Genomic DNA, 15,569 nt, shown 5'->3' on the forward strand with positions numbered 1-15,569 from the left:
GGCATGCTCAATATGTATGTAAAAAAATAAACGGTAGCTGTTATTAGAATTATTTTTTAAAATATCCTCACCACAAAAGCAGTTCATCAAAGGATAAACCCTTTGGATCCCATCTCTTAAAATGAGTGCTTATTTGCACTTATTTTCACTAATGTCTTCCCACTCTTACCAGTAACCTAACTATCTTAAGTCAGATTTGCCTCTGCACACTGGTGGACATTCCCCACTCAAGATGAGATTGCTTTCAGTTTCAGTTCCTCAGGGATATCATTGGAATACAGTCCTGGTAGTGATTAGGGGGTGACGCTTCACTGTGAAGACCTGGATTCAAATCCCTACTCTGCCACCTGGGCAAGTTCCACTTTCTAAGCCTCTGTTGACCCATCTATAAAATGAGTCCAGTACTAGCACTTACCTCAGAGGGTTTTTGTAAGAATTGAGTGGAAGAATCTGTGTAAACTTCAGCTCCCTATGTGACTAAACATTTATTAAAATGTTAGTTATTTTCCCTTTTTAAAATACAAACCTCAGATCTTTGAAACAACTCAAGCTTTGTCTCTTCTCTGCAACTACGTCGTGAAACATGGTTTCTTAAGTGTGATGTGCAGTGTCCCTGGTGTTAGATGAGATGGTTCGAGGTAGTAAATAGGTGAGCATTTTGTGTAGTTAGAGGTACTACGTCATTTTTAGGGTATCTTCTGTTAATGATGAATGATCCAGCTCTTTACAACGTCCATTTATTTTTTTGAAAAGAAGATGTGAATGGGGGAAAAAAGGGGGGGAATGGACCTGAAGAAAAACATTGATTTAAAAAGAATACAAAAAAGGGAGTACAGGTGGGATGTGGTTGTGACAAAGTTGTGGAGGTGGGAAGTAAGTGATGGGTGTGGCAGAAATAGCCTTTGACCTGCAGTCTTATTTTTATCCCAGTATCCCGTTAGATTTGGGATTCAGAGCCATTTGTGTGAAATGTGACCTTTAGCACTTTCTGACTCTATGACTTCGAGCAAGTTAATATTTTCCTCCCTTCTTAAAAATATTTAGTGATGGCCTATCACATTTCCTTATCTGAAAAATACAGATACTGCTTTCTTTTTTGTTGAAGATGCAACTCAGAGAGTCTTATCTGCTGGGTGTGTCTTCTCCACCAAGCTTACATCTGGGTAGTAAGTCCTCGGTCTAGTCAAGACTATGGTTATTCCAGTGGTCATGTAAGGATGTGAGAGTTGGACTGTGAAGAAGGCTGAGTGCCGAAGAATTGATGCTTTTGAACTGTGGTGTTGGAGAAGACTCTTGAGAGTCCCTTGGACTGCAAGGAGATCCAACCAGTCCATTCTGAAGGAGATCAACCCTGGGATTTCTTTGGAAGGAATGATGCTGAAGCTGAAACTCCAGTACTTTGGCCACCTCATGCCAAGAGTTGACTCATTGGAAAAGACTTTGATGCTGGGAGGGATTGGGGGCAAGAGGAGAAGGGGACGACAGAGGATGAGATGGCTGGATGGCATCACTGACTCGATGGACATGAATCTGAGTGAACCCCTGGAGTTGGTGATGGACAGGGAGGCCTGGCGTGCTGCGATTCATGGGGTCGCAAAGAGTCGGACACGACTGAGCAACTGAACTGAAACTTCAGTTCTTGTGTTACCTAGGACTCGTGGTTCCAAGTGACAGCCTCAGGTTCAGCTGGCTGAGGACTGAAGGGAGTCCTCAGTCTGCAGGAAGGCTAGCGGTGACACAGCCTTGAGGACAGCTGGACACAAGGACTGCCTCCTCCGCCTCTTGTTTCTGGTGCTTGTCTCTATTAGCATCATACTGTGTGGCCAGATTTTTCCACCACAAAAGCCGTGGCAGCCCCCAGGCATGCATCATCAGAAAGGGGCTGAATGTTACAATCCCTGTTCCCAAGCCCAGAAATCCTAGGCAGGACTGAGGCTGGCATTCACCATGTTCACCCAGAGAGCAGGAGCCAGAGGAAGGCAGCAGGGCCCCTTGAACCCCACGTTCAGAGCGGCAGGAAAACCTGTCTTGCAGAAGGGGAATAGTAGGTGCCTGCTGCCGTCACCGGGCGCCTTCCTGCAGTGAGGAAGGTCCTGTTCTCTGTGGGCCTCCATTCACTCATCTGGTGTCTTGAGGTTTAGCCGATGTAATAGGCGTGAGTGCACATTTAATGTTCTTAAACTATAAAAATGAGTTTATGACGATGGCTGCTGTTGCTCCTGCCCTCCACATGTTCACATAACCATCCAGGGGTCCCAGCCTGTGAATGGATCCTAGACCCTTGGGAGAGCAGAGAGGGGCTTGAAGTTGTTCTAAGAACTTTAAGTCAGCATGCATAAGAGTGTTATCTTATACTGACTTGCTTTTGAAGTGTAATACGCACGTAGAAAAGAGTGCACATCCTACGTGCACAGTGTGATGAATTTTCAAATGAAACACAATTGTGTATCCAGCACTTGGGTTAAGAATCAGGAGTGACAGTCCCCCAGTATACCCCACCCCCACCCCCCTCCGTAATACAGGCAGATGGCTGGAGACGTGTTCATTCATCACCTAAGAAATCATGTGTAAGCATTACCAGCATCATGGTAGCATTTTCCATGTTGTGCTTTTTAATAAGTGGAATATTTGAAATATCAGCCTTAGGTCATCAAAAAAATTTTTAACGCTGAAAATAATCCTCAAGTTAAAAGTTTGAGAAGCACTTCGGGGCCACTCTTATTTATTACACCCCCTTAAATGTTTTCTTTCTGGCTGAAGTTACCATTTGATGGTGTGCTTTATCCTCTGGGAACATGTCACATGTTTGCCTTTTTCCCTTCCCAAGTTATAAGCTTTCCAAGTGAAGGAATCAAATCTTAAGATTTATTAGGTGTCTTCTATTTTCTTTCCTGTGCATAACTTCACACAGTTACCAACTGACTACCACGTTATCCACTTCACCCAATGTTGAGCCTTATGGAATAACTGCATTTATCTCAAAACTACTCAAATCCTGGGCAAATCATGTCTCTGAAATGGTTCGCCATTAGATAAATGTGCCAGTTTGCTGTTGCTGCAGTGCTTAGCACAACAAATGTGGTTATGAATGAGTTTTTCTTTTTCTTTTCTTTTTTAAACTTACCAAGTTTTCCAACATTTTCTCTCCCCGTTTTTCTCTTTTAGGCTCTAGACCAAGATAGAACAGCCTTACAGAAAGTTAAGAAGTCTGTAAAAGCAATATATAATTCCGGTCAAGGTAAGTACGTACCAACACGGCCAGCACCAATCATATATATTTATAGATATAGTCTTGGACTTCCCTGATGGCCCAGAGGGTAAAGGGTCCACTTGCAATGCAGGAGACCCAAGGTTTTCTGTTATTTGTCAGGTGCTAAGTTTATGAAAGACTTTCTACAAATGGAAAACCAAGTAAGTCAAAGAAATTCAGTTCTTCTGTCAGTCCAAGCCTGTTACTGGTTCCCAAGAAAAAATAAGAAAAAACATTAATTGCAGTGGTAAGTTGCTTCAGTCATGTCCAACTCTTTGCAACCCTATGCACTGTAGTCCACCAGGCTCCTCTGTCCAGGGGATTCTCCAGGCAAGGATATTGCAGTGGGCTGCCATGCCCTCCTCTGGGGATCTTCCTGACCCAGGAATAGAACCCATGTCTCTTATGTCTCCTGCATTGGCAGGCGGGTTCTTTACCACTAGCGCCACCTGGGAAGCCCATTAATTGCAGTAGGTTTTATTATACATTGAAAAACTTAGTAACGTTATAGGTAATTTTGCCACAAGTGACATGTAAAATCTCTTTGTGTGGTTGGTCAGGCTGTAATTCACTTAAACGAGGATCTTTTCCATCTGAAGCGTACTTGTACACATTTGAAAATTAACATTGGTGACAGGCTTCCCAGGTGGCTCAGTGGTAAAGAATCCATCTGCAATGCAGGAGATTCGGGCCCCACCCCTGGGTTGGGAAGATCCCCTGGAAAAGGAAATGGCAGCACCCTCCAGTATTCTTGCCTGGGAAATCCCATGGGCAGAGAAGCCTGGTGGGCTGCACAATCCATGGGGTCACAAAAGCGTCAGACACGAATTAGTGACTGAACACCACCACCACCACCACCAGTTGCTGACAGACGTGGGGTGAAAGTTAGAGGGGATGTGGGGTACAAGGCTAAGTGGACACAGCCTGCCACAACCTGCTTTGCTTGTGGCTCAGGGCAGGCCAGGTAACCTGTGTCAGCAAATGGGCTTCCCTTGTGGCTCAGCTGGTAAAGAATCCACCTGCAGTGCGGGAGAGTTGGGTTCGATCCCTGGGTTCGGAAGAGTCCCTGGAGAAAGGAAAGGCTACCCAGTCTAGTATCCTTGCTTGTAAAATCTCATGGACGGCGGTGGGGGGGGGGGGGGGGGCCAGTGGGCTGCAGTCCATGGGGTCGCAAAGAATTGTTGTCAGTGGATAAGAAGAAACAAACCGAATGAAGATAAACAGTAGGTGTCCACCTGAAACAGTAGGTTCCGGCGCCCCCCGGGGAGAGAGGCTTGGAAACAGGAAAGGGGTTTCCAGGTCTGTGACTCACATCTTTTGTTATTGGTACTGCAGTCATCAGCTGACTTTCCCAGAGGTCATGTCTCTAAGAAGTCAGTTGTCTGTTACAGAAGAGAACACCTGGGAGGGGAAGGCAGCAGGGTGTTTGGACAGGGCAGGGCTCCGAGGTCCGGTGGGGGTGGGTTTGCATCCTTGCTCTAACCCTGACCGGCTTCCAGGTGCTCCACTTTTTGAACTTCTGTCATCTTCTCTGTAAAGTGGGGATGGTGCTGTTACAGGACTGTTGAAGGGGTTTAAGTAGTTCACATCTGTAAAAGGTCTGCCACTTCCTGGGAGTTTAGTTAAGTATGATACATTCATATTTTATTCACTTTATATTTTATTTAAGTTTATGCTCCCTATTTTGGTAAAATCATGGGACTGAAAGGAACGTGGAACCAGGCAGAGCTCAGCCCTCAGATACTTCCTGGTCCTCAACTTATCAGAGCTGAGAATCAGTCACTTGTCACCCTTAAAGCCCCAAGCCTAGGGCACTCTATAATCCTAATTAACAGATTTTGTACCCTGGTTCTTTGAGACCCGTCTCTAATTTCTTTATGTCCAATAAAACACTAACTTCTAATTAAAGTAGATGAATGCTGTTTGTCCAGTTATCTAGTGACCAAGTGGTACTTTAAGTCTTGGCCTAGATTATACACATAATTTGTAACTTATCTCTTAGCTTGCATCTAATGAACTCCCATGAGGTGGTAGGCCGTTTACAGATACTAGCTCTTTTGTGGAGGATGGGATAAATTACTAGCAGGTTGCCCAAGGGGCTTCTGAGGTGCTGGCATTCCCCTGTTTCTTGATTTGGAGTGTATTATTGGGTTGGCCAATAAGGTCATTTGGGTTTTTCGATCAAATCCATAGTTAAGTCTACTTTTTGATAATTCATGAAATGCTCACTTAGGATATATGTACTTTTCTACATGTATGTGTGTGTGTTATGCTTTATATACAAGTAGGTTCATGGAAGCATTGACTATGATTTGATAAAACAAAATAAATGGAGGTTTGTTGGACAGTATCATATCTATTGAATATATAATAGAATATGAGACAAACTTTATAAAAAAAAAACAATCTTAGGTGTAACGTAGGTCTAAGTTTGAATTATAGCTTTATTCCTGTTTGTCAAAGTCAAGTAAATTATTTAACTGCTGTGAGGTTTAAATTACCTCACCATAACATGAGAAAATAACGTCTAATTTACAGAGTCTAATACGGACAAAATGAAGGAATATTTAAGGTCCCTAACATACTGCCTGCCATGTAGTGCCTGGCTAATACACAATAGGTGAGGGAAAATGACTAATAGGTCAGTAGCGTGGATGCCTTCTCTGTATTAATTCAGCCTTTCTACCAGTAATGTGGAACCACTCTGATTTTATAACGAATGTAATGAGCCATTGTCTGCCTCAGGAATGCATGTCAGTTCTCCGTAATGTTAACGGCTTATGCTGTGACTCATAAAGGGAGACTTCTGATTTACATAGCTGAGGTGTGCCATGTCAGTTCTTTGCTGGGGGCTCCTTGCCAGTCTTTCCTTTCCAAGAGTCCTTACTCAAGACACATCGCCTCGTTTTGCACAGTGACCACACCATTCAGCAGCTCACATAGCGGCTCTTGTGCTTGGTCCCAGCCGTCCTGGGCATGGCAGTGGGAGAGATTGTCCTGCGTGTGCGGAAGGTGTGGGGTTGCAGGGTGAGTGCAGAGTCTGGCCCGGTCTCCGCTGCCCAGTGATGCTCTCCTGTGGGTGAGACCACAGCCCGCGGAGCTTTGAGTCCTGTCACCTGGATTCCCGGCTCTCATATGTCTTCTGCCCTGGCTAATAGAAGAGCTCCTGGTCACACTTAACTTTTTCAGTTTAAATTAAAATTCAGTTCAGGCCCTCAATGTCAGTAGCCACACTGAGTCCGCAGTAGTCACATGTGACAAGCAGCTACAATATGTGCAGAGACAAGACGCCTCCATCATCCCCAGAAGATCATAGCTCACACGGTAGGGTAACTGTCGCTCAGTCTTTCAAGCGTTAGACTGGTGAGTGTCAATCCTGCCTTTTCATTAAAATCATCTGAAGAAGGGTTTCCCCCTAGTGGCTCAGTGGTAAAGACTCCTCCTGCCAATACAGGAGACCCGGGTTCCATCCCTGGTCTGGGAATATCCCACATGCCGCAGGGCAGCTAAGCCCATGCGCCACAACTCCTGAGCCTACGTGCTGCAACTTATGTCCTAGAAGCCATGCTCTGCAACAAGAGAAGCCGCCTCAATGAGAAGCTGGCACATTGCAGCTGGGGAGTAGCCCACGCTTGCCAAGACTGGAAAAGCCCTTGTGCAGCATCAAACACCCAGCGCATCCAAAAATAAATAATTTTTTAAAAGATCACCTAAACAACTCTTTTAAAACACAACAGCAGAGATTCCCACAGGTCCACCCTCCAAGAGTTGTTCCACAGTAGGGGCCAAGTATTGGGCTTACAGCAGTATTACTCCCCAGATGACTAAATACAACTGGAATTGAGAACGGCATCAGTGGCCTGGGAACTCCTTGTTAGCGGGCCGGTATTGTGTCTTTCATGTTTGTATTTTGTGAATTTGCCAGCATAGTTTATTAGCTTATCAAATATTTATTGGGCCCCTATTATATGCTACTGTTTGGGATGTTGGGTATACTAGATAAATCAGACAGAATCTCTGCCTTGATGATAATTTGACAGTCCGGTGGGAGAGAGAGAGATGTTAATATCAGATCCTCAAGCTGGAAAGTACTTAGAAACTGGCAAGTACTTAGAAACTGGCAAGTACTAAAGGAGAGCTTGCAGGATACAAAAAGGAAACCAGATGTCATTCGAAGAGGGTGGGTGGGGAATACCTCTGGAGCATGCACTGGGTGCTCACGCCATACTAAGTGAAGCCCACCAAGCCTTTGAGGCAGGTCTCATATTATCTCCTCCTTATAGATGATGGAGCTGAATTGTGAAGGGGCACACCGTCTTGTCCAGGAGGCCACAACTGGCAAGGACTGGGAGGGGAGCCTGGCTGACTCCAGCTTGGCTGTTTGTAGCTACTGTATGCATGTCGTCGACCTGACACTTGGCAGGAGCTCAACAAGCACAGGATGAATTGCTGCTTATCAGCCGGATGGGTCCCCAGGAAATGCTCTGTCAGTGGCCATTAAATATTCACTGGTCGTGAATATTCATGAATGAATCCATCAAATGGAACCTCACAGCAGTGTAACCCATGGGGTGACTTTGGTGCCTCTCAGATAGGGGCCACAATAGCAGTTATCATCATCCCTGTGGCCTAGAAATGTGGGGATAAAGTCAGATCTTACCCACTGCAGGGGCCTGATAGGGTTTCTGCAGTCACCAATGATTACAGCATATTTAGGGTTTTGTTTGTTTTTTTATCAGCTTATGTGGGCAGCCCTGTGACATTTAATTCTTAAAAAACAACGAGATGAGTAAAACAGTGATGTTGCACATCTTCCCATGAGCCATACTCAGTGGAATCCAGGCCATTCCTGTCCAAGGGCTTCTGGTCTCTTCCAGAGAAGCCACAAGAGGCTGAGCCCTGATGTCTGTTTCCCAGTGTGTTTTCATAATTTTCTTGGTTTCTCACAGTGCTTAAGTGACACAAAACCCATCTGATGTTCTTCGGAACTTTAAGAAGCATTTCTGTATTTCTGGTTTGAGAGTACTTAACCACCCACCTCCCCAAAACAATTTGAAAGATGGTTGAGAATGGTGAAAAGACACTCTGAGGGTATCTATTATTTTTTGCATGTAAGCTTTATCAGTATTAACTATAAATTAATGAGAGATCTTTTACTGGAAAAACAAATCATCTCCCTTTAAGCAGTTTAGTTTGAAATGGCTTTAGGAATTTGTCTCTCTCTCTTACTTGTCCCTGCTGTATATGAGGAGATTTTGAAAAACAAAAAACTGAATTCTGCAAACTACTTGGATCAAGGAGAAAATTTCCAAGCCGTTCAATTCTTCTATATTGGTTCTAAGTTTTGAAGTCTTAACAGTGTTGAACTGTGAAATACATTGTCATTAAGAAAGTTTTACCTGGTGAGTGTGTTCTTTCCCTCTCTCTCCCACTAATAAATGTTTAAAATAGCTGATATTTTCTTGAACATTGTAGAGGTTTTGAAGGATGTTTCAGTTCTTTGGGGGTTTTTTTCTTTCAAAAGATAGAGTCTGATTCTCTTTGCTTTGAACATACGCCAGACTTAGAACTCTCCTCTATTGAAGAGAGTGTCATAGAAGTGATACCATGTGATTTCCAAGGCCAGTTCATAAAAGAGACAGCTTCCACCTAGGTCCCCCACCTCTTATTTTGTTTTGGAGGAAACCAGCTGCCATGCTGTGAGGACACTCAAGCAGCCCTGAGGCCTTTTTTCCCCACCAAAAATGCCACTGAAGCACATTGGCTAGCCCCAAACCTTCAGGTGACCGCAGCTCTGACCGACATCCTGCTCTTGGTCTTTGAGTGTGACCTGAGGTCAGAAGAGTTGCAGTGGGGCTGACAGTCACAGGATTTCTGCCCCTTTGAGCACCGGCATGTGTGTGCACGTGGTGGGTCCAGTGTAAGCCAGTGTGTCTCTAAAGAAAGGAGGGCTTACTACATCTCATGCTGCTGGAGACGAAAGTGGTACGCTGTGCTTGTATAAAGTGGAAGAGTCATGTGGCTCACCGTGAGCGTGGGTGTACCAAATTTGCTTTACTGTCACATGACTTAGTTGAGTTGAATTGGTTCTTTTTTTTTTTTTAACAGATGTGTTATTTAAGCACACACACATGTACACTTCTCCTTGGCAGGAAAAACCCAGGATATTCCTGCTACTAGGTCTTTTTCTGTGATTAAAAAATAATGAATCACAAATCAAAATGTGTGTTTTATTGTTATATAGTGGCTTCCTTAAAATTCATGCCAAGATATATTTGGAGTACATTTTAGCTTATTAGTAACACATGGTATCCTAGAAATCTCTAACATCGTTAGTCTGAAAATTCGAGTTCTCAAATCCTTTTATTTTAGCAAATAAAAAAGTGACAGTGGTATGTCATTTGATTACAAGCATATGATAGGGAAGTATTATTTCTGAAATAGAGCTGGATGGTCATGAATAGTTCCCAGCTTTTTTCAGTCAGGAAAGGAAACACTGCTTTCTTATTGCTTCCTATTTTATTTCCCCTTTCATTTTCAGTTACATAGTGAGTGGTTTTACAAGAACATTTGTGTTTTTGAAAACAAAATTAAAATGTGATGTTCACCCCAGATTTTCATTTTGATAATTTATGTTTTAAGAAATAGCTTGTCATATATGAGGAAATCTAAGATTTTAAAGGTAAAGCGCTAAATTCATCAGTGGATAGGAAGTAAATCTTTATATCCAAGTAATTTCCAACTTCATTTCAGCTATTTTTTTTTAGTTAACATTTTCTCAAATTTAAAGTTATAGTGTGAAGTTAACTGTAAGTAGAGTCGATAATTAAGTTTAGAGTCTTAATTGTAATGATATTTTTAATCCTGTGGTTTTCTGTGGGGAGAAAGTTTTCTTAAGAATCAGTTCAGGTCAATCACTCAGTCGTGTCCGACTCTTTGCAGCCCCATGAATCACAGCACACCAGGCCTCCCTGTCCATCACCAACTCCCAGAGTTCACTCAGACTCACGTCCATTGAGTCTGTGATGCCATCCAACCATCTCATCCTCTGTCGTCCCCTTCTCCTCCTGCCCCCAATCCCTCCCAGCATCAGGGTCTTTTCTAATGAGTCACCTCTTCGCATGGGGTGGCCAAAGTACTGGAGTTTCAGCTTCAGCATCACTCCCTCCAAAGAAATCCCAGGGCTGATCTTCAGAATGGACTGGTTGGATCTTGCAGTCCAAGGGACTCTCAAGAGTCTTCTCCAACACCACAGTTTAAGAATAGATAGAGATAAAAATAGATTAGAATTTAAATGGAAAGAATGTCAAGAGTTATACAGAGAACATAGTCTGTGTTTAGAATATTTTCTCCTTTTTGCCGTTTTCCAAATTGGTGGCTGATAATCTGATTTAAAAAATTTTTTTGAGTGAAAGTGAAGTCTCTCAGTCGTGTCCGACTCTTTGCGACCCCATGGATTGTAGCCTACCAGGCTTCTCAGTCCCTGGGATTTTCCAGGCAAGAGTGCTAGAGTGGGTTGCTATTGCCTTCTCCAGGGGATCTTCCCGACCCGGGGATTGAACCCAGGTCTCCCACATTGTAGGCAGACGCTTTACCCTCTGAGCCACCAGGGAATGAAAGTAAACCTATAAATAAACAAAACTAGGCCCTCAGGAATAGAAGACCCTAGACAGAAAAACTGCAAATAGCTCTTGATGGTAGTTGTAGTGATTTGAGCAAAGTTTAAACAAATTATTTTGGACCTTCAAGGCATTTTGAAATCTTGTGAGTCCATCATTACTTCTTCGTTTAAAACAATATTTTATTGTTATTTATTTATTTGGCTGCACGAGGGATCTTTTAATTGCGGCATGTGAGATCTAGTTCCCTGACCAGGGATCGAACCCAGGACCCCTAGTTGGGAATGCGGTATCTTACCAGGGAGGTCCCCCATCATTACTCCTTAAAAAATGAAAGCAAAATAATGGATTCCTTTCAGAATGATCAAGGAAGCAGGCTTTTCTAAAAGGGAGTACAATTATCTGGTCTAGAGTATTATTGCTCAAATTATGTAGGGATAAAACCAGAGGAGTTTTTTTAAGCTGCCTTTAGAAAATTGAAGTCTCTTTCCAGAATAACCTTACACCTCGAGGCTCTTTGGGAACTGACAGTTTTTTTATTCAAGCCATTGGCTCAAACACTCTTGTTACTTGACATCAGAAGCTATCTGGGGCATGTATGTGTATGCACTTCCTCCATTTTGCTGATCTGGAATGAGTGGTCTTAACTTTAAAATGAGTTAATATTTTATAATGTTTGCTTACAACTTATGGGAGCATGCTTCATGAAAAATTAACTCATGTTAAGTGAAATTGGGAACACTTACTCTATAACCTATAGTTCCGGTTTTTTGAAAAACCTTGAGATGAACAAGAAAAACATTCCGTTAAAGGTGACTATTAAAAAATGTTTGTGTACCTTCGTGGTCCAAGTTTGATAAAAGTGATTAATTATAACTGCCATTTATTGAGTCCCTGCTACAGGCCAGGTGCCTGTTGTCGCTTAATCATCTCAACAGTCCTGCATGAAAGACATTGTCATCCCCGATTTAGGGGTGAAGGGACCTGGTTTAAATTACTGGCATAGCTAGTAAGTTTAAATTTAAACCTGGCTTAAATTACTCACACAGCTTGTCAGTAGCTACAAGTCTTGAAACTTAGTTCTTTATCATCCCAAAGCTGCCGAGGCAGAATTGCCAAAACTATTAGCTGTCAGAGGTGAATGACTGCCGGCCCAGGATAGCGCACTGAGGATTCATTCAGTGGGGTGCAGAACTCATGGGCACGCCATCCTGGGGTGCCTCACCTGTAGAGACAGGGAGACAAGAAAAAGAAGCAGTCATCCTGTAACTTGGAAGTGCTAGATGGGTCACTTAAAATGGAGAGCAGTTTTATTCCTTCACGCTAGAGCTGGAATTGAGGATTACCCACAAAGTATTCCCCAATTTCACTCCTATTACTACTGTGTCCTTTGTAATTAGCCTAATTGGTACATGAACAACAAGGCACTTAGACCAGTATATTGGTATATTCTCTTACATAGATTAAACATGCCTCCTGCACACCATCATTAAAGTACTGTGGGTTAGTTCAGACAGGTTTGGGATCAAATACTGATTTAGCCTCTGATTGTTGGTGAGAAACCTGTGCACAGAGAACACTTTAAGCAATTGGGTCTTCATTTCTGTAAAAGGGAATAATAATTTCTGCCTCACTGGACTGTCGTGAAGAATAACACATATGATTCAGAACCGGTGGTGATGGTGTTGATTGCCTTCATCGTTATCAACTCGAGGCTTATAGCCGAGGGAAAGTCTGAGCAAATTCTAGTTTGTCATTCTAGATCTGCGACCGTGGAGATGTGTCCAAGACCCTTCACCTCGCCCTCCACCCCATTTCAGTCCTCAGTTTTCTTATTCTGAAAACGGGGCATTAATGCCCGCTTTGTGAAAATCGGGAAATACATATATAAACTACTTAGTGTTGGTGCATGTTAGTTGCTCAGCCAAGTCCAACTCTTCGCGATCCCACGGACTGTAGCCCGCCAGGCTCCTCTGTCCATAGGATTTTCCAGACAAGAATGCTTGCCATTCTCCAGGGGATCTTCCCGACCCAGGGATTGAACCCAGGTCTCCGGCATTGCAGGCAGATTCTTTACCCTGTGAGCCACCAGGGAAGCCCGGGACATAATAATCAGTGATAATTATTATAATTGCAGTTAATTGCAAAAAAAATTAAAGCTTTGAAAACTTTTAGCCTGTATGTCTTCAAATTGTTTATTTATTCTTATGTTCTCTTATCTTTCTGGGATTCCAGTTACTTTTATGTTAGATATCGTCCCCACAGGTCATCAACACTCAGCTTGTTCAGGTTAGGTCTTTATACTTCTCGTGCTTCGGCTTGGATAATGTCTACTTACCTGTCTTCAAGGTGACTGCTTCTGTCTTCTGCAGCGTCTGGTCTGCTAATAATCTCGCCCAATGAATTTTTTTATTTGAATATTGTAGTTTTTAGTTCTTGGATTTCCATTTAGTCCTTCTTTAGAATTTTTATCTCCTCTGTAATTCTTCATCTTCTCACCCATTTTATCCGACTTTTCCTATACATTCTTGAAGGTATTTGTAATATTTACTTATTTTTGGTTGTGCGGGGTCTTCATTGCTACGTCTGGGCCTTCTCTAGTTGTGGTGAGTGGCGGTTACCCTTGGTTGCAGCGCACGGGCGTCTCACTGCGGCGACTTCCCTTGTTGTGGAGCACAGGCTCTGTGCGTGGGCTTCAGTAGTCATAGCGCACAGGCTCAGTAGCTGTGGTTCACAGCGTCTGGAGCACAGGCTCAGTAGTTGCGGTGCGCAGGCTTAGCTGCGCTATGGCCTGTACAGTCTTCCTGGACCAGGGGTCGGACCTGTGTCCCCTGCACTGGCAGGTGGATTTTTATCCACTGCACCAGCAGGGAGGTCCTGTACTATTTATTTTTGAACTTATTTCATACTAAACCAACATCCAGGTTGTCTGGTTCTGCTTCTCTTGACTTTGTTGACTTTTAGCTGCTTATCCTCTGTTTCTTTGCATGTCCGGTAGTTTCTGTTTGCAAAGTAGACATAGTGAAGTACATGTTGCAGAGGCTCTGGATAGTTACCTTTCTAAGAAGTGTGTTTATTTTAGTTCACAGTGGAATTGCTGGTGATCACCATCACCTTGACTCAACAGGTATGAGTTTGAGCAAACTCTGGGAGATGGTGAGAGACAGGGAAGCCTGGTGTGCTACAGTCCATGGGGTCACAAAAGTCAGACACGGCTTAGCAACTGAACAACAGCCATCACCTTGACCCTGTGAAAAGCTTTTTTAGGGTGAGTTTGTTTTAGTTTTGCTCATGGTCCTAGGATGCAGCTCTTCGTCCTGCTACATGGTCCGTACTCCAAAGGTACAGTCCTCTGGGCCTTCAGCCCACAGTGCTTACCATGCCCTGCTAACTTTGTGGGACTTGAATTCCATACCTTACTCAGTCTAGGGAAACTTGCTGGCTGAAACCTGCTCAGCTCTCAGATGTTGTCCTCCACAGGGCTTCTTGAAGTATCAGTCGTACATGTGCAGTGCAGCGTCAGCCAAGGATTTGAAGGGAGGGTATACACAGACATGCGGGCTCTTCTTTCTCTGACTTCCTCCTTTATATGATCCCCACCCCGCCTCCCCCCGCCCCGCCACTCAATATCCAGCTGCTAACGCAATCCTGAATTCTGACCTCTGACACCTTAGCTCAGTAAAATGCACTTTCTGCAGAAGTTCTGTTCTTGCCCAGCATGAACTGAGGTCTGTCCTCAGGAGAAAAGCCAGTAACAGATGGTCTTTCCCAGAGCAGTTCCCTTCCTCAAAGGGTGGCATCCCTGCCTCTTTCTTCATGCCTTTGTGTACTTTGCAGTGACTTCAAACGGTTGTTATTTTTATATTTTGTCCATCGTTGATCGTTGTTAATGAAAGGAGCATTAGCCTGGCAAAAGTCACTCTGTCACGTTAGCAACTGCAGGCCTTTAATTATTAGAATCATATATGAGAAGGTTTCCCTGCTGGCCCAGTGGTGGAGAGTCCACCTGCCAGTGCTGGAGACACACGTTCAATCCCAATCCGGGAGGATCCCACAAGCCGTGGAACAACTGAGCACGTGCCCCACAGCTGTTAAGCCTGTGGCTCCAGAGCCCAGGAGCTGCAGCTGCTGAAGCCCATGAGCGTGGGGCCACAAGAGAGGCCTCCCTGAGAGGCCTGCGCCTGCAACTCGAGAGTAGAGCCTGCTCGCCACAACCAGAGAAAAGCCCAGCAGCAGCAAAGATCCAGCATAGCCAAAAAAATTTTTTTAATATATATGACTAATTCATTTATTAAGCCCTTATTGAACTAGAGCTAGAAAGAATTGCCAGAACACTCTTGGCTCACAGACGGTTACTATGTTTTAAGGCAATAAGACTTAAATCAATAAATAATAAATGCCAGTGTATGACAAGTGACTTGAGAGGTGTACTTTCAACTGAGGTTAGTGGAGTTGAAAGTTGGCATTTCATTTGTTCAGTCAGAACTACTAAGTATCAGCGAGATGAGTGAGTAATAGGACGAACAGGATAAGTAGTGATGTCTGCTCTCTTAAACTTAGTTTATTGTAAAGTAAAATATATTTATCTACAGTCACACTTGATTTGAGGTTAGATTTTAAAGTCTGCCTGGATGGAAAGTAACCCATGGAGTCAAAGCAAGCCTTGAATATGCTTGAATGGCCTATAAAGTACACTTGAA

At 43.6% G+C, this 15,569-nt stretch overlaps 1 protein-coding gene across 10 annotated transcripts in view; it reads left to right on the top strand.

Moving 5' to 3' along the window:
• The window catches only part of ASAP1 (ArfGAP with SH3 domain, ankyrin repeat and PH domain 1), a 333,908-nt gene that overhangs the window by 190,516 nt on the left and 127,823 nt on the right, over positions 1 to 15,569 (top strand). For all 10 annotated transcript variants that reach the window (XM_042254098.2, XM_060393356.1, XM_027972896.3 and 7 more), the window contains one exon: positions 3,166 to 3,238. In XM_042254098.2, coding sequence (XP_042110032.1) covers positions 3,166 to 3,238 — 73 coding nt within the window. The remainder of the gene's footprint in view (positions 1 to 3,165; positions 3,239 to 15,569) is intronic.

The sequence above is a fragment of the Ovis aries genome, chromosome 9, assembly GCF_016772045.2.
Source record: "Ovis aries strain OAR_USU_Benz2616 breed Rambouillet chromosome 9, ARS-UI_Ramb_v3.0, whole genome shotgun sequence".
NCBI lineage: Eukaryota > Metazoa > Chordata > Mammalia > Artiodactyla > Bovidae > Ovis > Ovis aries.